Raw genomic sequence first — 25,500 nt, 5'->3', positions numbered from 1 at the left:
AGACAATTTCTTGTCTCTGGTGTCTGTGGAATACAATCACCCACAGCTTGAACTCATTATTATTCTGAAATGAAAATGTTTAATCATTTTAAATTTTTGAAGCTGATTTACACATACTCCTGAGAAAATTACAATAATTTAAGAGTAGTGATAAGCAAATACATAATAATTAACTACACATTTCTTTAATTAGAATTTATTTGTTTAAAAAATACAAAAGTAATTTATAGCTTCAAAAATAGACTTTTGACTCCCTTTTAGCTAATAATAATAGGATTTAAGAATGGCCTTGAAAATATTAATGGTACAAATATCTACAAGTTAGATAGCATACCTGGAAGTATTTTTAATAGTATTTTTAATATATGGGTTGGCCATGCTAGATAAGATCGCTTTTCGTCTTTATAAAATTTTTTAAAAAGTGAGCTACAAGCTAGATAGGAACAATAGCTACAAAAATCCTGGATTTTTCTTTTAAATGGAGTGCTGAAAGCCTATTTGCTTTTGTATTTCATCTTAATTTAGTGCACAGAAGTGTCATCACAGAGCTGGGCCAAATGTTTTCTTAGAATGTCAGCCAGAAGTTGGTAACAGGCTACTATCAATAAAACGTCTTTCTACACAATTGAGTTCATCACAATCCACCCCCAACAATCATTTTAAGTTTCTCAGCAATGCCTAGGGGAGTGTATGTGCCTTTTACCCTTCCTTGATGATTAGCATACCAAAGATTTTAGAGATCCAAAGGGAGGTGAGCTCCTCAGGAGAAAACCCCTCATAGGAAGAACACCCCCTGTGCAGTACATGGTAGGATTCCAGCAGCTGGGCCACCCGGAGGAGGTCATGGAAGGGACACCAATGCTGCAGCTGGACCACAGCTGTCACAGGGCTGATGGGAAGGGTCATTACAGTGTGTAAGTAATCCAGCAGCAGGGGGGTAACCCAGTACCACAGAACTCATATAGATACCATCACGAATTCCAGTTGTGGTTTTCACTGTCCTGTTAATGTCAAGATGTTATAAACACGAATTAAAACATCTTAATTCTTCTATAATTAAAATGTCAATTTCTACCAGTGCAGGGAGTGTTTCATTGCTTGTAGCCAGGTATCCATAGCAGGTCTGTATTCCTCTGAGTCCTTTTGGGGCTCAAACACTGCTTCTGTTCTCCTTAGCTTCTTTAGTTGTTCTTTGTCAGTCCAAAATCCTATAAACAGAAAATTCATTCTCCAGCTCAACTGTAAATATGTTATTTTTGAGTTGTTTTAATCTATTTCCAAGAGATCCAAAGCAGAAACACAGTAAGAAATCATGACAGCTTTTCTTTACTCAACCAACAACTTTCTCAGAGGGAAGCATATTTTTAACATTGTGAAAATCCTTTCCAATAGGATCCACTTGTTTGGAATTCTGACAATGCATCTGCTTAACTGGGATGGTTTCCAAGGAACAGCTCTGGTGCACTGAAGTTCCCTTAGGTTTCATCCACAAAATGCTTTCGGCTGCAGGCCCTTCTCAATGAAGAAGGGCCACAAACCCCAAGATTTAACTGCTTTCCTACTGTCTTAAAAAATTGCATAAATGGCAGAAAACAGCTGGTGTTACAGATTCAAATTAATTTACGTTATTAAATCATTCTTGCCTGTCAAGGGCCCCAACTTTCTGACACTTTTATTTGGTGAATAAGTCTTACTCAAGCACATAGTTTTTATCTTCCATTTGTGTTATTTACATATCAGAGCACTTTAATGAAAATATATTTTGTAGGTGCATATTCAGCAAAACCATTGACAGTTTGTAGTTTTAAGTCTGGTGAATGATATAGAACAATTCTGTGTGAGTAGCGCTGTTTTTTCTGTTAATAATTTATTTTTTACTTCCATTTCCATGAAAACCCTAAAGAACAGAGGCTCAGCTGACAGGACACAACTTCAGCAGGAATGGCATGGCTGCAGGTAAGTGCACATGATCCACCCCCATCCAGCACTGCTCAGGCAGCACAAATATGGGAATGGACACAGAGTCAAGAAAGAGGAGGCAGCAAAGACAGGGTTCACCTCTTTCTTCTCCAGTACATCCTTCTAACTGTACTGTACAGAGAAGCAAACACTATTTACCTTGGATTCCCACAAAAAAGGCTAAAGTAATCCTTTGGGGAGTTCTTACAGTTATTTGAAGTTATGCCCTTTTTTTGTCAGTTTTTTGTTTTCTCTTCATATTTACAAAAATGCATTATAAAGGGAAAAACAACAACCTTTTTAATGTCTACATACCTGAAGCAAGGCCTGCTAGAAAAGCTGCACCAAGACTAGACATATCTGCATTTGCAGGTTTTTCTATTTTCTTATTAATTAAATCTGAAGTCATCTGCATAACAAAACTGTTATTACTGACACCTCCATCAGCTCTATAGGGAGAAGGGAAAAAGTAGTTAGAAAAATGTGTTAAGTTCAAATGCTTATTGCTGGCATTTCAGAAAACAAGTCTTGGTGTTCCACACCTATGCAAACATCTTCCTGTACCCATACACAAATGTGTTTCCACTTTGTGGGTAAGTTTAGTGGCCAGAAGAAAATGCCATGAAAAAAAAGAATGTTTAAACTGGGGGAGGAACGGTAGACAGACAGGGACACAGGACACTATTGAAAGCTCTGAAAGCTCTGTCTTTTAAAACCATAAATCATCCTGGCTGAAATGTTACAGTTTATAACAGAACCTTTACATAGTTACCACCACAACATAACAATAGTCAAAACCATTACACTAAGCAAACCCTTTCAGGTGCTCTCAGATCTGGAAGAGTACCCCGTTCCTTATTACCAAATCTTTGTACTAGTGAGCTAAAATGCCTTCACTGTTGCTTCTCTTTGTGAGGAAGTTCAGAATGAGGCTTCCATCTATCTATTTGCCTAATTGCATCATGTTGGGGACCAATTTAATGGACAAAACTAGAACTTATCAATGGAAATCTTTAATCATCTGAGAGAACAAAGTAATCGCACTTGCAAACAAAAGTAACTGTGACAAAAAGCAATCTTTGAAATGTCAGAGATTGGTTCATTATGCTCTTGGACTCCAATACCAGCCAAGCATGGAGCTGTTGCTCTATCAAGTGTGGTATAGAAAAGACCTCTACTGTTTATTGCTATAGAAAGTGTTGGGTAATAAAACTTATTAATTGCTTCAAGATCTTCAATTCAAATATGCCAGGTGAAGTCTTCCATACTATTAAAAATTTCCAAATACTCAGTTTTACATTTAGCCAAATTTTGCTGCTGGATACTTTGAAGATTCAATCTGTACATCTGCTAGCTCCAAGTTCCTATGTGCCATTTGACCAGGGATGTGCTATTTCACAGAACACATGAACACTCCAGGGCTCCAGGGACCACCAAGATCATCCTTAAAAAGGCTCCTGCAGGCTGTTACAGCACAGAACAGCTGGGCTAAAGTGAGGGTTCTTTCTCTGTGTTTTCCTTGATGGTGTTGAGACAAGCAAAGAGAAGTAATAGGAAAGTAGAGGACTAATGAAAACAACAACTTGGTAGGAGCTTGTAAGAGCCAGAGACTGGGAAAGAACAAGGGATACAGGACAACAGCTAAAAAGGGAATGAAAGTATTTATGGGATAAAAGCAAAACCAAAAAATCAAAAGTAACTGACAGATACTGAAGATGTGCAGACAAAAGGATGGGAGAGCAGTTTACAACCCTACTGAAAACTCCACTGAGTTTATCTCATTATCTTCTAATGCTTAACCCACAAGTTGAATTGCTACTGATGCTAGTTAACTATTAGTCACTATATGAAGCAGCAATTTTTCTATCAATGAATAGAAAATAACGTGATCATACAATTTAAAGTTTATATTACAACATAAGTGGGATCAGAATTCTAATATTCCCTAGGCTGTACTTCCACACTTCCCATTTTTCAGTTTGCACTCTTAATGTGACTTCTCAAATTTTGGATGCAATTTTCCACGTAAAAAAGTTTCCTAAGGAATCAAAAATTCAGATACTTTTAATCTTTTTGTCTCCATTAAACCCCCAAGCCTGGCTGTTTCTTCACCTTTGCCTACTCTGCTCCAGTACATGATGGAAAAGAGAAACTTCTGGCTCCTCCCACCTTGTACTCTCAGTTTTCTTCCACTACTCAAGAGTGATTTGTGTCCACATGCCTGCCAGTCTGTTCCTTCCTCTGCAGAGGCACAGGAGGGATAGGAAGGCTGCCTCTCTCTTGATCACAGTGCCATGCTGACCCCTGGCTGCCCGAGGGAGGAATTTTGTCGGAGAGCCTTCTGAGCCCCAGAGGGCTGGAGGCTCTGACAACTGCTGTGTTCAGAGGAAGCACCTCCTGAACTGTGAACTGTAGTCTTCCAGCAGTGTATAATTTGGTTAAATTTTCATCAAATGTTGTGAAAGCATATTCACTGTTACCTCACTAAATTTGATCTGCTTCTTCAAAGATTAAAGCAAAACCAATGTCTTAACAACTGAATTGTAAAAATATTCTCCCTCTTTCCCTCACAAATAGAACAAATAGTTTTAACTGATGTCTTCAAAAAATAGTCTGTGAAAGACCCGGCACTAAATGTGTCAGTATGAAAGAATGATTACAAAGGGTAAAATGACCTTTGGGGTAGGCATTGCTATGTGCACTCTAGTGCTTTTTGAAAACATGCATTTGCCTTCTCTTTTATTATTGTTTTAATAATTAGAGCAATTTGTTACTCCCCTACTGCCAATCATCAATGCCAATAGGTGTGGGGAGACTCTACTGCTGCTTAAGCTACATTAACATTTGACTTGGGAATCATCCATTTCTCAACAACAGAATTTTTACAGTAAGATAAAATGCATAATAAAGTTCACATCGACCTAAAGTCAAATTCCCATATATCAAATTTAGAAGTTACACAGAACTTACCGAATGGTTTGAAGAGGAATGTGCACCTTCTTCACAATGGTATCATAAAGCACTTTGTTTCTTTAAAAAAAAAATTCAGTTGAATTAAGCATTATATATTCCATAAAGTGTTTCCAGTATCTACATAGTCAGAAAATAAAATACAAGGCAATAAAAGCCTCAGTTCTGTCAGAACTGCTGCAATAGCTAGTGAGTCTCTAAAATGCACAAATAAAAAAACCAAACCCACTGAAACTGGTCTTTAGTCCTTGTCATTACTACAAAGGCACAAGTATGGCTAAATCATGGCCCATTCTATAGCAAGTCACCGTGGAAGGTTCACTGTTTCCACTGAAAATTGCTGATTTTACAGGTTTCTACAGACAAGATGCCATCACTGATTCCTCAGAGTGAGGCAAGTAGGCCAACAGAGTGTTAACTGGAGTTTACCCAGCTATCTTTTAAGGGTAATATCTGAAGGCTTCAAGTTTGACTTGTTCTGAAACATTTCAGTTAATGGGAGAAAATCTAAACACAAAGGATCTCTACTCTTTTCTATTTATTTGTGTGATTCTTGGGAAGTTCTGTGTAGGGGCAGGAGTTGGACTCTATGATCCTGATGGGTCTCTTCCAACTCAGCATATTCCATGATTCTATAATATAAAACTGTGAGCTTCAAGGGTACTTTAAACATAGCTGGAATGGGCTACAGCTTCTGACAAAACACTGTCACCAGAGTAAGGAAAAACTTCAAAGAGAAAACATTTTTAGAACATGCAAAAAACAATATAACTTAACAATCTATATGGTTACTTAATAAAAAAACCTCTGAACTAGCAAACATACACAAGTGTAACTGCAAAGTGTTAAGAAAAAAGGAAGCAGCTGAAACTCCTTTCCAGCATAACAGTAACGGATCACTACTATTAATATTTTACAATCTGCAGAAGTCCAAGTATCCATTTAATGCTGCTGATCTAAATAAAAGCAAATGTAAGAAATAAGCCAGGTAATTAAGCAAACAGTACCTGAAAGCTATAGATTCCAGTATAGCTCGTACAAGATGGTTTCTGGTAGTGGAAGGCTTCAGCCCCATGAAAGAGGCACATAAATATGTGCCATCCACAGAAACCTGCACAAAAGATGTCACCATGAGTTCAGTGAATTGTGTTTGTAGGCTTTTAAGAAAGGAGTCAAAGAGTAAGAAGAAAAAAATAACTTACAACAATTACAGGCAGCAGTGAGAGAAGAAAATTGAAAACAATACGTAAGAGGAATATAGTGTTATTTTAGCTACCTCAGTGAACAGTTTAAATAGCTTCTTTCAAGAGCAAAAGTTTTAAGTGTCTTATTTCAAATCTGACATACTAAATAAGACTAAGCCATGTGATTTATCTTCAAAATACGTACAGGGTACATTTTAAGTGTCTAGGACAGGGCACACTGATACTGCTGTTCTCCAAGAAGATTTCACACCCCCCTTCCTGAACTATTGAAAGAAAGATGAATTGACTTTTAAAAGTAACACTGAAAGGGATGATAATACTTTTTATTAATGTATACTACAGCCTATTACCAGTTACACTGATAAGCACAGTCCAAGAAAAATTCGAAGTGTTCTTGTTTTTACAGGAGAACTAGAGGACTAATGTATGAATCTCTGTTTCCACCCCTCCACTCCTCTGATGAACTTTATCACAAAATATTAGTTGGCTGATGTGTACCTGGTTTGTGACAATGTTCAATCTTATTTTCAGTGTAGACAGTAACTTTTAAACTGAAACAATCCTTTTCAGTTGTATTGTGTGAAGTATCAATTATGACAACACTTACCAGAAGTTTGAATTTCATGCTTATAAAATACATACACACATATTTATAGTTAGGAAAATGCTATCATATGCTAAAAAACCCCAAAACACCAGTGTACAGATAGGCAGACACAGAAAAAAGAAAGCTGGCATTTTGAGAAATTCCTAAATAGAAGAAACTTCTGCATCAAAGAAAATATTCTTTTTGTTTCCACATAAAAGTACCCTTACCACTCTAAGAATGGACCCACTTGTCCAGCTCAGCAGTACAATAAGGATTCGTGGCTTCTAAATTTACCGTTTTTCATGTACAAGATAATCTAAAAGGCGTAGACTCATATTCTACATAAGGGTATCTAGAGAGAATTGATCATTAAAAAAAGAAGAAAAGAGCATGCACATCCATGCATATACCCCACTGAAGAGCCCTACAGTTTTGCTGTTACTATTAACCACAGAAATTGAAGCCTGGAAACCCATTTCTAGCAGAATGAGTAAAAGGAAAAAAATTATTAATGCAAATATTCACCCCATTTTAAATATAATTTCACAATGATGTTCCTCTCTGTGTACTGCACCACAGCAGTAGAATCCAGCAAGAAAGACACTTGTTCTTATTGCCTAATGATGGATGAGTAGAGGAACATTTTACTTTGTGTAGGAAATGGCCACATGAGCTTTCTAAGAATCCTTCCTAAGGGCTGTCATTCTGAGGACTAAGAAATATTATAACAGAATCAATTTGTGTTAGCATCTAGCCATGTGGAGCTATGCAGACACATTACGGGCCCAGAAGTGTTCCACTGTGTTATGTCCCTTTTCACACCATGTAATCCCCTCAGTTTCTAAGTGGACACACATTCTGTCCCTGAGTCTGCACGCTAAGCACGGTCCACTGCAATAAGCAGGGGTTTTAAAAAGCAAAGAAACCCACACTGGGGGGACTATTAGTGGCTGCTAGATGTCACAGTTAAAGAGAAATCCATTCAGTTATCCAAGTACAGCTTCTAAATTTGGACTGGGAATACCAGAATTAAGGAAAAAGACTGAATCAGTATTAACAGGGAAGCTGGCTGGGGTTCCTTATGGAGACAGTGCCAAGAAAGCAAGGGAGAGAAAAACCCACAAAGCAAAACAAAAAGATACAAACAAAAAAGAAATTTTGCCAATATCTCTAGAACTTGAACACTAATAGAAATAAAGATTCAGAAAATACTGAGGCTAACATTTGTCTACCTCAGGATTCCTGTCTGCCAATACTGGAATTTAGCATAGCTCAATGCTTGCTTATTCCTAGCACAGTTACTCCCAGTAAATACGAAATGGAGGCCCCTTAGCACAATCAAGTTCTATATCCCTAGAGACTGGGGTGGCTGTTTGAGAGCAGGGAGCTGGGCTACCTGGAGAAGAAATCAAATTCCTCTTTGCTTTGTTCTTCAGGACTTACACAAAGGGAAGGTTAAAGATGTTAAGTTTCTTCAGAAAGAACCACTAGTCCTGGGAATGATTAAAATGAGTATGGTAGACAAATGATGATTTAAAAAAACCTCACAAAACTTTTAGAAACATACAGACATGAGGTAATTCAAACCAATCAATCACTGAGACTTGTAAGAGAGATGTTTATCCTACTGAGTTTGATCATTCCCAGGAGAAGTGTCTAAACATTATCTTCATTTTTCATAACACCAGGAATTGCAATCTTGCTCATTGTTTGTAAATATTCTGATGAATTGCAAAGTACATCTTGAGAAAAGGCAGAATAAAATGAATTATTTTAGAACAGTGCTCAGAAGTATTGTCTCAGTGATGGCTCTGCAGGAGGTAGAAAAGCTATGGGGATCAGTTTTTGTCTCTGCAGGCACTGCCTATGTTCCTGGGGGCAAACCATTCAGTTTATCTGTCCTTCACTAATTTTCCTATTTGGTAGGGTTTTTCTCAAGGGGAGGATGGTGTTTATGCATTCTGACAATGGTCTCCATACATCGTGATAAGCGACAGACAGTAAGAACCTGAGTGGTACAGAATAAATACTGTGATAGGATGTAAATTATTACATTTAAACATGTAAAAGTTGAAGTTTTAATTGGGTTAGTAAATTAATAATTTTACCTGAAGACCTGGAATGAAACAAACGCCTTGAGAATCAGCAATGCTCTGTGCCATTTCTGCTGTTTCATCTACACTGGTGAAAAGATCTGTAAGGATGCATAAGTTGTGTGCTTTTATTACATTTACTTCAATTTCTTCATTTTGTCTTGCTAAGAGACAGAAATCTAGAGTTTGACTACTGCCTTTTGTAATATTCTCAGACTACATGCTCTAAGGGAAATGAGCACTTCTCCTCTATTTCATGTCCATCAGTCACATTAAAAAACCCAAACTATTCAGATGAAGGCTAAACTCAAAAGGATCCTCTCATACCTCTTGTGCCATAGCCTTTTAATCTTCACATCCTGTAAGAGGTCATTATATTTCCAAATAGACAGAAATGGGAACTGAGATTGGTAACAGTGGCACCCTAAGAGTGCTAAAACCTTAAATTCACAACACATGAGATGCTTTTCTCCCCAAAAAGATGTTCTTATTGTCAGCCCAACTACCAAGCAATTACAGAGAAAGTCCTTAATATCCATATTTTATCACCACTCTTAGTATCTTTACAAGTGACTGACACATAAATAAGGTAATCACTTCTTATCACATCACCTCTTGGACAGACCTACTTTTATTCTCTGTCCAGCCAGATCTTTTCTTTCATAACTCTACTGACACTCCTCTTTAGCTTGTTCTTCACCCACATGCAATTCTTGTACCAACACCAATCTTCATAATTTTAACTAATAATGTCCTTATGTGGCCACATAACATGTTTTTACAAAAGACTAGAGGTCTTCTGTACATGAGATCTATTGCTTTTTCTTGTCAAAAAAGTGAATTCTCCTATTAAAGATAAATTAGGTTAATCTAGCTAAACTTACCTTTGAAAAACCCATCCTAGTAACTTATCAGGAGTTTCAATTTACCTTTGTAACCTTCATGAATTTGACTGAAAACTTTGGATTGTACTGTGCTCAAACTAATAAACCCAAATCACACCTTTTCCTTCTAATTAAACTAAGTCTGCCTTGCTGCAGAAATTCCTGATTCCAAACCTTTACCACTATTATGTCTCATCTTCATCCATGGTGAGCCTCACCACCCTTACTGAGGCTTACCTCGTGTTTTGGCCCAATTCCTTCTTAGAGCAAAAGTTTTACCATTCTCTAAAGCTGATAAAAGTCTCTGAATTCTGCTTCTCTGCAATAATATTTTCAGAAAATAAAGGTCTTACTTGTTACAGTGTTTAAAGCAGCATGTCTTTTTTAATCTCCCTCTAAAACTTCCCTTTTTTTTTTCTGTGGTAGCAACTGTAGGTCATGACCATTTTACTACTGACTAGCTAGAAATCCTTCAAACTGTGCATACACCAATAAAATCCATTTTAAGTATGGATAGGTTTGATATGGATAAGTATATATTTTAACTGACAGTTGAGTCTACAGTGCTGAACTGAGTCATTTCCTCAAAAGCCTTGTGGCTGTTGCTCTCCAGGCTTAGTCAAATGTTGGATGACAAAGACCTGAGGACCAACCTGAGTCACATTTAGCCCTCAAGGGCACATACCAAAGAACATAAATGCACCATATGCACCAAAAGCTGACGATTTCAAGAAATAGGAAATTTTGTGGGGAGCTACACTTCAGGAAAACCTTTCCCAGACAATCTTTCCTTGCATCTTAGTAAAAATGTACTAAGTTTCTAAGTAAGCCAAGTAAATTTCTAATTAATACACTCAGAACAGTTGTCCTATAAACAACCAGTAGTCAGCTACTACAGAGCTATTGTTTTCTTAGTCTTTCATTAAACTGGAATGCAAAGCCTTTCATTACATAATAATACCAGCCAACAGGCACATTACCTCTATGTGAAGCAACACTGACAGCACCATTACTTGAGAAGTTCTCCACGTTATTTTCATATAAATCAAGCCTGTTATTAACTCTGAGATGTGTAGCTTGAGACCTCTCAAAAGCATTGCAGCAAGTGCTTGTGGAATCAGGAAGTTTGTCGTGTTCAAGAGAAAGCAAGGACTTATATGTTTCAGGAAGATAAAAGCCTCCATAGGTAGGAGAGTCTGAGGCAGAGACTGAAGAGGAGATGATTGTACAAACCAAACTCCAACTCCCTGCAGCAAACCCATCCAGCACAGAACCCACTAAGACACTGCATTTTTGCTGCCCAAAGCATGTGGGCTGGTTTCTTCAGTTATGAATTACTCAATTATTCAGTTATTCAACTATGAATAATAAAACCAAGTCCAGTAACATAATTATGAACCTGTAAAAAAGTTTCTTAAGCAGTTATGTATTTTACCCTCTATAAAGAACTTACCTATATCCTGAGCCCACTTTATGGCAGTGCCAATGTCCGATATAGTGCCTTCAGTTAAGTAAACAACTTCTTTCCCAATCTTCCAACCAATCAGTGGATAAAGACCTTCATTATTTTCCATGAAAGAAAACCACTTAGTTAAATTAAATGTTTCCAGAAAAACATATACAAGCATTAACCACAATAAGACCAAACAAAAAAACACATTTATTCAATCCCTTTGCAGAATTGAAGCTAAAAAAAAAAGTCAGCAATAGAGGTTAAGTATATTGTTTGAAAATTTAGTGATGGGATTACAAGAGACTTGAGCAACAGGTTGTTGGACCAAAGTTAACAAAAAAAAAATCACTATCAAAATACAAAAAAGCCCCCTTTAAACTGAAGAGCTATCTGTACTTACTTTTATTTTTTATATGATAAGAGATTGTGAATACCTATAAATTTATCAATGTTTTCCTATTTAAGTCCATCCAATTTTCCCCAAGGGATTCTAAAAAGTCAGACTCTTTCCCCCCCAAAACAAAAAGCATCTTTCAAAGAGCTGACTGCTTGAAGGTACTATTACATTAGGAATAAATAATAGCCAATAATAAGGATAAACCTGACCATTTGTTCTCCCCTTTGCTCCCTGCCAGATATCTTGAAACCTTATCAATGAAAAGCAAGACTACTTAGAACAGACAGTGTGAACACAAAGACCTTCTCACTTGATATCTGTTTGAATAAGAACACAGCACAGAAGTCCAGCAGAGCACTGTTTTTAATGCTAAAGCAAAAAGACTTGGTGATGCAGGTTGCACACGTTTTGGCAACACTGAAAAAATCAGAACAGCAGAAATGCAGCAGAAGAATCTAGGGATTCTCTCTGCTTTCTCAAAGTGACTTTGCTGACAGATGTGTTCCTCACAGAATCATCCCTAGTTTGCTTGCCTGTGTCCAAGAGAGTTGCATGGTAGCACTAGTGCAGTTCCAGAAATTTGGTTACTGCTGGAGGCACTCTGGTGCTTATGATATAAACCAATACAAACCAATCAGCAGCATCTATTTAGATTACAGTTTGTATTTGTCTCTTGAAAGGGAAAAAGTGATATACATATCTCCAGGCCATTGGTACAGGTGTGCCTTATGATCTTTCTTTTTCACCAAAGATAAAGTCACAATGAAAAAAGAGCAAAAAATTAGTTGAGCCAAAAGTCCTAAAGAAAGACAGCTAATTAGGGACAGAGAAGTCCATCCATCAGGTGGCCTTCCTGAAGATGCTCTCACCAGATTCTCCAGTAGTGTAAAATAATCCTGCCTCTAGGCAATGGATCCATATGACACTCAGCATGACCAGAGTTACTAAGAACCATCAGACTGCCAGAGGGACAGCTTTTACATCTGTACAACATGACTCCATCACTGAATTGTGACAAGTGCTGTTCTTGAAGGAACTACGTTATTTCTGGTTTTTTTAAACTGTCATATATAAGAGCTAAATGTAGACCAGAAACTAGAACAGCAGCTAATGAGCAGCTTGCACAAAGATGCTGTAGGGATTAATCCTGCAGTCTTAAATACATATGTCAACTTTAAAGATTGAACACATTACATTTAATGCCAAGGGCATGAGAAAGCCAGGTACTTAATTTGTCCTACTAACTGTCCCCATGACTGCCAAAGACATAGGGAAAATCATTTTAGCATAAGTATCAGCCTAAAGCAGTAGAAGTTTCACAGCACTGCCTTAGAAGATTTTAACTTCTATCAGATCACAGCTAAGTATTTCCTTAAAACAAAACAGAATGGAAAAACCTTACAGCATGGTTTTTGCTATTAGATTTCCACAGACTACATATCTATGATTTCCTAATGACATGATTAATTAGCCTAAAATCATTTGCATTCATAGGGAATTCTATGTCTATGCTATTCAGTTCTGACACATCTCATTTATTTGCCAAGGTCCTTCAAGACTTGAGGTGGTAAAAGACTCCTTAGCACACTGCTGTCCTCCTTCCCAGCCCCACCCATCCCACTTTAAGTTGCAGACTTCCCAAAATTAGTAACTCTTTAAAAATAAGACAGACAGAGAGAGCTTGTGTGGGCAAATTTACTTCAGTATCATCTGTTGGTCTCTTGACAAACAGCCACCTCTGACAAATTAACAAGCTTGACAGACCACAAATGTTCAGAACAATGAGGTTTTAAACACTAGAAGCATGTTGACCATTTCTAGTGTTTTAAAAGAAAACTAATAACTGTTAATCCTGCATTATCTCACTGCAGGTAATTTGATGCATAAGGGCTCAAGGGCAGGAACTTGATCTACTGCAACTTTCTGATGTGAAAAGCCAGAGGACCAATCCCTCTTTTCTTCATTCTTCTACTGTATAATACTGCTATCAAGAACAGGTGAAGGAAAAAAAAGAGGGAGGGATGCGGGTAGCAGACATAATCATGTTCTTAAGTTCTCTTCCTGAGAAGCATATTTCAGGATAACCAGGATGTGTATTTCTACTTAAAAATTTCCACAGTCTTGTGGACCCACACTCCCAAGCTGGTTTCTTACAGCTAAAGATAGAAGGAAAAGCACAGCCCTGTTTTATCCCTTTGTGTACCCTCATCATTAACAGCTATCAAGGAAAAGCTGAGTGTGTCAAATACTCTAAAACCAAATTTCAGTCTTACTTCTCTGTGATGCAAAGAGACGCTCTCCAGTATTCACATTCCAGAAACCTCCCGTTCCCATTGTCAGTTTAACATCTCCTGGGTGGAAGCAGCATTCTCCAAACATAGCTGACTGCTGATCAGCTACCTGCCAGAGCAACAAAAACAATGGGACAAGTTAGCTGTCACCACCAACCTGCAATGCTGCCAGGTTTTAAATTATCATTGCAAATGGTTCAGAGTTCTGAATACAAGTAACTGTTCAGAAAGGAACTGAGCATTCAGAGAGGATTTATACACAATTTCTTAAGTATTTGCAGGCCATTCCAACAGTCAGACTTATCACAAGCACCAAATTACACCAGGTTTGGACACAACAGGAATGTCTGTAGCATTGCCTGCAGCACTGAAAAATGTTACGGAAACAAAAGCAATATTTTATGTTTTAATGTTTGACAAGGATAAATGGGGCATTTGCAATCCCAGAGAGCACAACAGAATAGCTTGGCTTGAATTCTTCTTTCTCCAAATAGAAAGCTGAAGTTTTGAGGTCTTCCTTTTTTCTCTGATAACCCTCCCGTACCAAATTATTCCATGCTCAGTTTTTCAACAACAATAATGGTTATTAAATATATTTACTTACGTTTTTGCCTTGGTGAAACAAGAAATTTACAAATTAATTTAGTCTACAGTTCTTTAAAAATAGCAGGAGAAATTCCAATTATCTAGGTGACAGTTTTTTCACTTAGCTCAATTCAAGCAGATTTTGCTACAAGTCATCACTTTAGAAAAATAATGAGGTTTTCTTTTCCAAATTCTAACTACTGAGGCAAGAACATGTTATTTGCCACTTATTTTTAGTGGGGAAAAAAAAAAACATATAAAAGGGACCACAAGTAGATCTATTAAAAAATATTCTTACATTTGTGCAGTCTTACCGAAGTCAAGCCAGAGTGGACTCTGTTGCACAACCCTGTGTAGAATAACTGATTTTAAGCCAGACACACACACATTACCAGAGCTTAGAGTCCTACATTCAGTGCTTAACCATTTGGTCCCTAACCTTAATAAACTCCATCTCTAAAAATCCCTTCCCCTTCCTCTCTCTTCCTTTTCCCCTAAGGGTGTAAACTGAGTTTTTGGAGAAAAATTCACCAACCAATTCTACTGTAGTTAAGTCATAGCAAAGGAAGCAAGTACCAAATCAAAGCCAGATAAATAGTGTAGGTAGAAATACACAGATTAAAGTAAAAAAATATTTTCACTCACCAGTGCCATTATTGGAATAGGTACCCCAAATATTTCAGAGTCAGCTGATCCGAAGTTGAAGCTTAAAACAAATGTTATGGAGAAACATCACAATACTAAATTGAACTTCTTGTTAAAATGAAATCTAGGTACGTAAGGCCTGAGTCTGCACCACATCTGAAAGGTGATGCTACTGATTTATTTTAAAGAAAACATTAATACTATCACTAACTACTGTCAGAAACACAGTAAAATAAAGTTTTGGACTTCATATATTTCTACATAAAGTATAACTGCATATACAAATAACTTTGTGTACCTGCATATAACTTGCAATGTGCAGATTATGTAGTATTTTTATAAAGGCAATTAATTTAACAGTTATCATATTCTTTTAATTATGTCTTCATAGTTACCTCGTGTCTTTCACTGGTGGATAAATAGACTTTGGAAGAGAAAGTAGATTACATAAAGTGGGGCTCCAACATTTCTGAAACGAAATGGAAAAAGTAAAAATGTCAGCAATCCTCTCAGAAGCACAATAAATAGCAACAACCTTTTCCCAGAACAGCACATACCGTAAAGGGTTCAAAAATGCCTGTAGAACTGGCACTGGAGTAATCTGTAGCATACACAGAACCTACCACGGAAAAAAAATACAACAAAGTAAGACTTGTAGATATTCAGACATTTAAGAGTTTTTTTTAAACATCTCATTGGCTCCCATCAAATATAAACTGAGTGTGTGTGAGCAAAATCACAGTGATACCATGGGCACAGAGACTTCATCTGCCGCTCACTGCAATGGCAATAATGACCTTATTTCCTCTCATGAACCTGGACAGAAGAGCCAACACACCCCACACCAACTGCATCACTCTCAATCATAATCCATCTGATTGCTCAGCATTAGCCCTCAGGACAGAAACTTGGAATTCTTTCACATTTGTAACAATTCTTTGGTTTTTTGCTTTCACAGCTACTTTTCTTCAATCAACACCAATTAGTTCTGTTAGTCCTCTTTAAATCCTATACTCTTAAAAGGTTGATTACATTGAATAATTATTTCCCTTCCAGGCAGGGCCCAAAGAATATTTAATTTAGGGTTTTTTTAACAGTCAATACATTAAAATATTTATCAATTATCAAAAAGCACAAATTGCAAAAAAAAATTTGAATTCTAGGATATATAAATGACAAGTCATGAACATTATCTCTTAGATTCCAGTGCATTTTATTAATATTTAAGAGAAACTGTAACATTCACCTTTAGTCAATCTATACAGTAACCATGTGTCAATTGTCCCAAAGCAGCAGTTGTTTTTTTTGGCAGCTTCTTCAGCCTAGGAAAAAATATACATACAAACAAAAAGTATTTAGAACTGGATACAATAAAGAGAAACATATTTCCTAATTCCTTTTATCATTTTCTCCATGGGTAATGAGAAAATATTTTTATTGTTTATGACTTCTGTAAGGAGTTCAAAATATTATTTTCCTTAGGATCTTATTCCCCTTTAAAATGGGAAATTCGGGTTTCATCTACTTTCCACTAAATGATAATGTTTACAACTACAGAATTCATGAACAGACATACAAACTAATTCTCTCAAAACATGACTGAATACATGGCTCTTATCAAGAGCCATAATCTTCTGAGCTTCTTGGTTTGATAGTCACATATTTTAATTATCAGTGCCTGAAAAAATGTGGGAGAACGTTCATCTCACACAGAAAACTCAGCAGCTTTGACTTTTATAATCCTCCAGATTCACACCTCACGTTTTCAACAGGTCCAACAAAAACATGCCTGTAAGAAATTATACTTGACCTTCTCAATAGTTAACTTTGGGACAGTCAGAACTCAAAAGACTCTGGGGTTTCTTTACACTGGATAGAAAATGGATGATAACAATTTTCTTTTAAAAATTACTTGAAAATTAGCATAGAACATAAGATGACTAAAGTTATAAATACTATAGGTAGAAACAGGGAAAATGGCACAGATTAGAGCAATGAATATAGCAACAAATAGCTCAGGGCTCATTAGGCCATTGGATTATTCCAGTATAACTTATTTTATGTGCATTTTCTAATTCACACTATAACAAAATGCAAACCAAATAATATACGATATTATTTGTGAAACTGCAAAACGCTGGGATAATGCAGAGTGGAAAGATAAGAGTGCCTGTAGAAAATAAATACAATTGTCATGCAAAACTAGAGTGCAAACAGCTTTACAACAAAGTAAAATTACTAATTCTACTAATTGTATAATTATATCAAGTGAAATAAGGTGATTTGATTATGTTTCTTATGTCTGAAGAAAGCTTTTTTACTACTACATATTTCCAGAATCAGAGGAAAAAGCTGTATGAATACAAGTCACTATTCAGGAGGACAGGCTTTGAACTTTAACACAGATGAAAGTCTTTCTGGTTCTTCTGAGGAGAAGAACAAGACAAACCTGAAGAAATTACAGCCAACAGTCACAGAATCATAGAATGGTTTGGGTTGGAAGGGACCTTAAAGATCATCTACTTGCAACCTCCCTGCCATGGGCAGGGACACCTTTCCCTAGACCAGGTTGCTCAAAGCCCCATCCAACCTGGCCTTGAACACCTCCAAGTCACCTGCCATTATCATCACTTGAGAAAGCTGTTGTTGTTCCCTTTCCAGCTTACCTCAGGTATGTTTTTAAAAACCCATGACAACTTCATAGAAGTTTGTTGTGTTGAAAAAGTAAGAAAACTTGGTGCCAAATATCGATCGTTCCCAGTCAAGAAATGAAGCACTGTAAAAATAACATGGATTACCTGTTTCAAAAGAAAACAGTTACTTAATGTTTAATCTCCCCCTTTAAAGGTTTCTGATCAATTATCTTTAAAAGATGACAACACAGGTGAAAGCTGCTGATTTAGAAAGCTAAAACTCTGTTAGAGTATCCTTGTGTAGGATCAAGCAGGGATCTTAAATCAACAGAGAGCCTTCCTGCTAAACACGCCACAGGAAAGAGCAGCTGCACTAAAGTCTATTTTTCCAAGTTCTGCTGGAACACAGACACTTCTCTGCACTACCAACACTGGTCACCTACATGAGCACAATGCCTGATGTGGCTGACAGCTTTACACACTCTTATTCCAGTGAAAGTTCTACAGTTGACAGGCTCGATCATGACAATAGATTTAGCAAAATTTAATTATTAATCAAGCGTTCAAAAAGGAAATAAGTGGCAAACCTAACCATTTAATTTCCTATGGTGAGTGTGCTAGTTAGTTTCCACTTAGAGGAAAAGTAACTTCTGTTTTTCCAGTTGGAGCAAAGCTTCGTCTTCTAAAGGTATGAAGCACAAGCCATGAGCAGCATAAAATACACCTTCTACAGGTAATCTGAGCAAAGAGTACGTGAAAAAAAAAACACCCAAGAAAAGAAAATGCCCAAAACACTGCCAACCAAGAACTACCCACCAACATGCAAAAACTATGCTGTAGCAGTGTTAACATGCAACATTTTAATATAACAAGAGACTAAAAAGTAACAGAATGAATTTTAGAACTACAGGTATCTTTTCCCATAATTAATTACCTGCAGGCTATCAGTAGTGCATTTGTTTTCTTGGCACTATCTTCCATGCTAATATTGCTCAGTTAAACGTTTTAGGCTACAGCACATCACATTACCATGTGAACAGGACTTATATACTTATATACTGCCCTTATTTGTCATAAAAATGAGACAGCTCTAATATGTCCAAGCTGTATCTAGATTAGCAGAGTTTTACCTTCAGCAGGAGGGACTTATTCCAGGAACGCACAAGTTCAGCACTTCTTATGTCTTGCCAACTTATGAAATTATGAAAAGGTTTCCCTGTCCTCCTGAAAAACAGTATTTGGATATTTTCCCTTTAAAATTACAGAACACAGACTGCCCAAAAAATTCAACAACATTCACCATTTCCAATCAGGACAATTAACACTGGGTCAGTTCCCAAAATAAGTGCATATCCTCCTGGTGGATTCAAGGAGTTACTAGATAGGCACACAGACACTTGGAGTGCTAGACTTCTCACCAAAGATAAAAAATAAGTACGTGTTCAGCTCTTCCAAAGCATTAAGAACAAAAAGGCCATACACTTACAAACTGTTCTGAACTGTGTAAGGTGTGGCTGTGCAAACACAAGGGAACGTGAGTGACTGACATTTTTTACTTTCAGGTTGTGACTTAACACAGTTCCACATTTCTACAGCCTGCTCCCATCCAGTCCATGAATGTAAACAAACACAAAATCGTTTGAAACAACACACAATATACATACTTGTGCCATGTAATGAAAGTTCCTCTCTGTGTGGAGATGCCAAGACCAGCAATTTGCCCCATGTGAAGCCCTGCAGCTAAAAACCAAAAACAAATGAAAAAAAAAAGCATTTATTTGAAGAAACAAACAAAAATACAGCTTCTTCAATATAATTATAAAAATCTATGGAATACTTAGGAAATTAACAGCTAAAGAGAATATAAATCTCTACAGGCTGCCCAATTAAGTGAAATGTTAGAGAACTCTGAGTCAAACAACTGATTCCAAAGCAGATAAACAAACCTATGTATTTACTAAAAGCAGTTGTGGCACACTGACTCTTTCTGCCTCCTGAAAGGCCTGTTGATACTCTACATGAATAATCCCAGAGACAGGCAGGCAGATTGCATAAACCTATATAATCAATTAAAATGTGCATTTCACATGGATGAATGCAAAAGAAAGCACAAACAGAAGTACCTCTACACTTACAAAAAGAATTTTCATAAAGAACAAAACTAGATCGATCCTGTAGGCAGTAAAGAGATTAATGTCAATATGGCCTGATTTTTTACATCACTTTGATAATGACGTGTCTCACTTTAAATATTTCTTGAGCAACCTTTCAAAATTCCTAAGAACAAATTGGCTTAAACCACGTACCCCTGAATGCAAAGTATACTCCAAAATCAGAAGTACAAAAGTGTACATTTGGGTACACACCAACTTTGCTGTTAAATTTTACCTTCAAATAACTCTTATAGAATGTTTTTTCTAATATATATAACTGTAAATAATTAAATATGTCCACAGATATTTTCGTAGCAGCTCTAGTCAGCTTGCTAAGCACCTCCATGCACACTTCCAGAAGCAAAATTACATGAAGGGAATATACATTAAGAAATTCCACTTAAATGACAGACTACCTATTCTGTCCTAAGTACTGTTACTCTGAGGGGCTCTCAGTGCAGCTACTTGAACAAATCACAGGTTAAGTATGTCTTGCTCATACAAGTTCTCATGTCAACTTTCTCATCCAAAGTTACATTTGTGTGAGCCTATCCTGGGGACTCTACACCTGCCACCCTCTCAGTGACAATCACAGAAAGGATTTCACAGGGAAAGGGCACATCCTGTGCAGCCCAACTCTACTTGTGCTTCTGCACCTTCCTTTGTCCTGGCCCTTGCATTCCTGCAGGCAGTGCTATCAAGCCCTCAATCAGCTGAAAGTTAAACCAGTGCTTTCGCAAGGCAACCTGCTCCACCTGCCTGCACAAGTGCTGCTGGTGGCAGGAGTGTATGGGAGGAGGACCTGAGAGTGGGTAGCTTGAGAACAGCAACACTTCCAGGCAAAGCCACAGGAGTACTACCACAGCTCACTACGGATTAGTGGCATGTGTTACTCCTCCCCATCTCCACAACCTGCATGCTCCCATCGCTTTCCCTGAGTCAGCTATCATGCTCTCTAGATGCCTACACGAGTGGAGTGAAATTCCATCAAAGAGAAAAACAAACCAGAAGACAAACATGGATATTTTTCAGCTAAGCTGTGTTTTGGACGGAGTACCAGAGTAAGAGAGGGGGGTGGGACTGTGCAGCCAAAAGTTTCCACCTTTAGGTAGGACTGGACTACATCAGCTCACCCGCCTGCACATGGAATCACACATTTAGCTTCACAAGCCCTGCAAAACCAAGTGTAGCTGTGCCTTCCTCCTGCTTCCAGTCAGTCATTCCTGCCCCTGGTACCACACCCTCTCTTGCACCAGCACAAACACTGGTGAAGCTCTGCTGGCATAAACAACCGGACAGTGACTTGATTCAGGAAGCTGCTCCAGACTTGAAACAATCCTGTAAAGAGGAGGGTGGGACTGCTTCTTTTGACAGCAGTGTGAGGTCAGAAATTACTTTAAAATGACCTAAAAATGACTTGCCAACAGTACACACAGCTTGGCCACAAGACAACCTTCCCCTTTTAAAACTAGCTGAAAAATCTTGCTTCCTGATTTGCCTCACAGAATGGGAGTGAAGGAAGACAGTAAGGTCTTTTGGGGGTTGAGGTGGCATTGCTATTCTCGTGACATAACAGTTGTGGCTGCTGAGAAAACAAACCAAGAGCCCAAAATAATCAGCTTACACCTGGTGATGGTTACTTTCCCTGTTCCCTAGGCAGCCTTCCAAAGGAAGAGACAAGCAGTTTTGGCTTGAGCCAGAGCAACACTTGGAGACCAAACTGCAAGAGGGGCTGAATGGGAGGAACTTAAAGCAGTGCATGCAAGAGTGTGATGTACACACACAGGCCAAGGAAGCTGAGGCATGTGGGAAAGCTGGGGTGCAGCTGACAGGTTCACAGCATCAGCGTGGCAACAAAGGCAATCCATGCTGGATTGTAGAACACTGGAGCTGGATTAATGTGAAAGCTATGGGAGTTGCAGAGAGCAAGAGTAGAGTTAGAGTAGCATTCAGAAAAGAGGGGAAAAACCCACATCAGAAGTTTGGCAAAAAAGGGAGTTGTGTGTATTTAGTGTGTGGAGTACTAGGAAATTTTAGGCTAAAGTACAAATAGAAAAGAAGAGTAATACAGAAACTGGATGGTAAGAACTGTCCGTAATTTGAATGGGAAAAGTGGGAACATCAGGTTGTAATGGAGGAAGTACAACCCTGCAGCATCCTGAGTTTACGCTCTCATACACCTGCAGTCACACATACGAAGTGGCAGTGGAATAACGGGGCACTGGAAGGGGAACAAGCCTACTCTCTGTTCATACACAGAGGCATCTGCAGGAACAGGGACACTGGGGAAGGATGCATACACAAAAAGCTGGAGCAACAAGGTGCTGCCACTGATGTGTAAATCTAGTGTTCACTGCTTCTACTTCAATCCTAATCTGGCCCAACTGAAAGGAAAAAGGTCATTCCAGTGCCCTATTTTACATAAGGACTGGATAGACCTTAAAGCATGTCGTAGACTTGTGCTCAGTGATGAATTTTCAATACTTGTTAAAAATAATCTTATTATCTAACAGACTTTTTACTAATTTTGATAAATAAATAATTAATTTCTCAAGCTTTAAGCCCTTACTTTGTACAGCCTCTTTTATTACACCAACAAATTGACTCCACAGCACTTCAGGATCTAATTCAACCCATCCAGGACGAGGATAAAGCGACTCCACCTATTCAGGAAACACAAACAACATTTTTATGATCCCTAGTTCACAGAAGCCACCATTCTTGTGCAACTTGGTGCAAACAAATTTGCCTTTGCATTTTTTTTCTTAATTTTCTGAATCGCTTGTATGAGAAGAAACAACAGTGTAACTTTTAGAACATAGTTCAATCTGGATGTGTGATCTCTATAAGACTTCCTCTGTTCAGAGAGAATAAAGAAGCCCAAACCCCCAGGAACTTCAGAGGCTGTAAACTCCTTTCAGAGCTGCAGATTGGAAAGCAGATACTCAGAGAGCCTTTTGGCTCCACTGCCTCTGAGCTCCTCACCAGCAGCACGGCTCAGCAGGGCAGGGATCACCCACTAGAGGGTCAGCTCCACCGAGAGCAGCCCCTTCCACCTCTGAAATCCATCAGACTTTTACACTTCTCCTAATTGTAAAAAAGTCAATTCTGGAGACTGTCTTGATCCCAAAATCACGATCAGTACAAACGAAAAGCAGCCTGAAATCCCTGTTCCCAAGTTAACACTTTTTCACGGGGCACTGTTACACGATGGGACGCGGGTAAACACCAAGTCCTACGCAAGCCTCAGCTATGCCCTTCTAACAAAAGTCTTTTTGTTCCCAGAGGAATTAGTCGAGAAGCCATTGAAGCGAAGGTAACAGGGAAGGGTGGGCGGGAGCGAACGGGGCGAGCGCTCCGGCGGTACCTGCGGGGCTCGGGTGCTGCGGGCTCCCTTCACCCCGGGGGCCCTGGGAAGGGGGAGCAGGGGCGGACCCGGGAGATGCCCGCGCACCGGGACAAGCCAAGGAACCCGCCGGGTCCCGCGGGCCCGCGGGTCGGAAACGCTCTGGGCAGAGCGGGCACGTCCGGCCCCGCCCGGCTCCCGAGGCAGGTGCCGCCCCAGGCTGCTCCCGCCGGGCCGAGCTGAGGGAGCGCCGCGGAGCCCGCCCGGACTCACCTTCCTGCAGCTGGAGCCCCTGACGGCGGCCGCGCGGTCATAGACGTGGCACTTCACCATCGTGCTGCCCACATCCACCCCCAGCACGTACCGCGCCGGGGCGGCCGCGGCCCCGCTGTCGGGCTGCCCGCACGGCATCGCCCGGCCCGGCCCGGCGCTCAGCGCGGAGTGAGCGCGGCCGCGCCCGCCACAGCCCGCCGGCCTATGGGCGCGGGCGGCGCGGCGGGGCCGCCGGGCGGGCAGGTGGCGCCCGCCGGGGGCGGTCGGGGCGGCCTCCGCAGGCCGCGGGCCCGGGGCGGAGCCCAGCGCGGGCGGGGCAGCCCCGCCCTTCGCTCCCTCATCGGCAACGGGCCTTCGGCCCCGCGGCCCCACGGACGAAGCAGGAACGCCAAAGAAAAGCCCCATGTTGCGTCTGTGCAGTCTCTAAATCCAGCAAAAGCACGTAAAAGGTTTTTATAGTTAAACACGAAATGTTACAGGGCTTTCTGAAAGGCGGGATTCAGCGAGCGCCGCTGGGATGTGTGCCCGCGGTGCGATGTTGAGTCCCGGCGGACAGCCTGCCTGAGCCCAGCTCCTCCGCAGCAAACAACGAGTTGTGTTCGCTCCCGGGGTCTGTCACTGAAGGCAATGAGCATCAACGAACAAACTGCACGTAATTACACAAAGTCATCGACTGCAGCCATTCTCTCGTGCCATAAGTTTGCTTCATAGAGGGAACCGCGTTTAAAATCACTGTTGGAACAGTTACTGCCAGAAATGTTTTTGTATTGCCCTGAGATGGGGCTGTGGTTTTTAGCAGAAACAACCAGAAATATTCTTAGTTAACCAATAAAATTCAGGATGCTAAACCCCAAACTAGTATCAATAGAATTTAGTTTTAACCCAAATATAATCAGAAGAATTAGTCAATTAGTTTTAAATCATTTAATTAGAGCAGAAAAAGCAAATGCAAATACACTGAAAATATTTTCCCCTGGCACTTCTGGTTTGACCCCTCTTACAAAAAACTCTATTATGAAAAACAAAACAGTATTATGTGGTATAACAGTCTGATATGATTGGATCTTTTAACCAGGAATACTAATGACAGTGAAAGCCACATTAAGAAGAGGCTTCTCACCTCACATGGGCAGCTGCAGAGGTCACTGGGACAAAGGTTTGGATCACAGGGAAGTGAAGGCACATGAAAGAGAAAACCAAGGAATAACTGCTTTACCTCTCCTCCTTAAGGACCAACATTAAAAAGTCACAATCTCTTTGGCTTTTATATTCTCTTTCACTGTAACTTGACAAGTTAATACAGCTAATAGATGTATGTCAAAGAAAGGTATCAAGCACTTCATTATCTGATTAAGACTACTTTCTTCCCAACTAATTTATCAAAAGAGCATATTAATAATTATTTAAAACTCCCAAAGAAAGCTCCCTCAATAAGATTCAACACATGTAACTGTTATAAAAGGCTAAAATCTCTCCAAATACTAAAAAACTAAGAAGCCTTAAAAAATATTGGAAAATGCATCTAGATATCCTTTGCGTTTTTACAGTATCAATGCAAGTGGAACCTGTCTTACTGCAAGATTAAGCAAAACTTCAAAAAGAAAATGGAGGTGCAGGTTACTTTCTTCTTTTACAAGTTCTTAATGTAACAAATACATACCTTCTGATTGCATGGAAGTGACTGTAAGCAGATTTCTTCTTGCAGATCTTAAATTCTATGTAATATCTTAACAAAGAACTTAGATGTGTATATGGTGGAAAAAGATAACATGAACCAACTTGCAAAATTGCACTGCATATATAATCTCAGCTATAGGCAGCATGTATTAAAATTGCTTCATTTATGAGAGGCTTATGAAATACAAATTTTATATTATTGTTCTGTTTGTAGTGTGATAAAAGTAATGCAATAGAGGAGGCAATGGTCTTTCAGACATGCATAGCTTGTCCACACACGACTTATCTGGCATTAGCTTCTGTTGTTTTGTCATAAATAATACCATTCCCACACACCCTTCACCTGT

The 25,500-nt window shown here is 39.1% G+C and overlaps 1 protein-coding gene across 5 annotated transcripts; it reads right to left on the bottom strand.

Annotated features, from left to right (window-relative positions):
* Positions 1-56: 56 nt before the first annotated feature.
* Positions 57-24,373, bottom strand: GK5 (glycerol kinase 5). 5 transcript variants are annotated; one of them, XM_064666401.1, is made up of 16 exons: positions 23,477-24,068; positions 22,427-22,520; positions 19,369-19,444; positions 18,835-18,928; positions 17,738-17,869; positions 16,318-16,393; positions 15,629-15,690; positions 15,467-15,540; positions 15,072-15,132; positions 13,824-13,950; positions 11,154-11,258; positions 8,832-8,917; positions 5,937-5,992; positions 4,930-4,989; positions 2,275-2,408; positions 57-1,208 (listed from the first exon to the last, which is right to left on the bottom strand). In XM_064666401.1, the coding sequence occupies exons 1-16, from the start codon at positions 23,879-23,881 to the stop codon at positions 1,072-1,074; spliced, it is 1,779 nt and encodes a 592-aa protein (XP_064522471.1). In that variant the 5' UTR covers positions 23,882-24,068; the 3' UTR covers positions 57-1,071. The 5 variants fall into 5 exon arrangements, with proteins under 5 accessions (XP_064522471.1, XP_064522470.1, XP_064522472.1 ...); XM_064666400.1 differs by having other exon boundaries at positions 5,937-6,040; positions 23,477-24,060; XM_064666402.1 differs by lacking the exons at positions 57-1,208; positions 2,275-2,408 and adding an exon at positions 2,957-4,267 and having other exon boundaries at positions 5,937-6,040; positions 23,477-24,370.
* Positions 24,374-25,500: the final 1,127 nt, after the last annotated feature.

The sequence above is a fragment of the Pseudopipra pipra genome, chromosome 10 (assembly GCF_036250125.1).
Source record: "Pseudopipra pipra isolate bDixPip1 chromosome 10, bDixPip1.hap1, whole genome shotgun sequence".
Taxonomy (NCBI): Eukaryota; Metazoa; Chordata; class Aves; order Passeriformes; family Pipridae; genus Pseudopipra; species Pseudopipra pipra.
This window is presented reverse-complemented; position numbering and strand designations above follow the sequence as displayed.

Excerpts from the sequence above, each read along its gene's own strand:
- GK5 (XM_064666400.1), bottom strand. The coding sequence starts at position 23,881 with ATGGGGCTTTTCTTTGGCGTTCCTGCTTCGTCCGTGGGGCCGCGGGGC. Across the intron at positions 15,691-16,317 it reads ACTGTATAGATTGACTAAAG|GTTCTGTGTATGCTACAGAT; the intron begins GTGAATGTTACA and ends TTTCCGTGGTAG. Across the intron at positions 8,918-11,153 it reads AAAGTGGGCTCAGGATATAG|ATCTTTTCACCAGTGTAGAT; the intron begins GTAAGTTCTTTA and ends GCATCCTTACAG.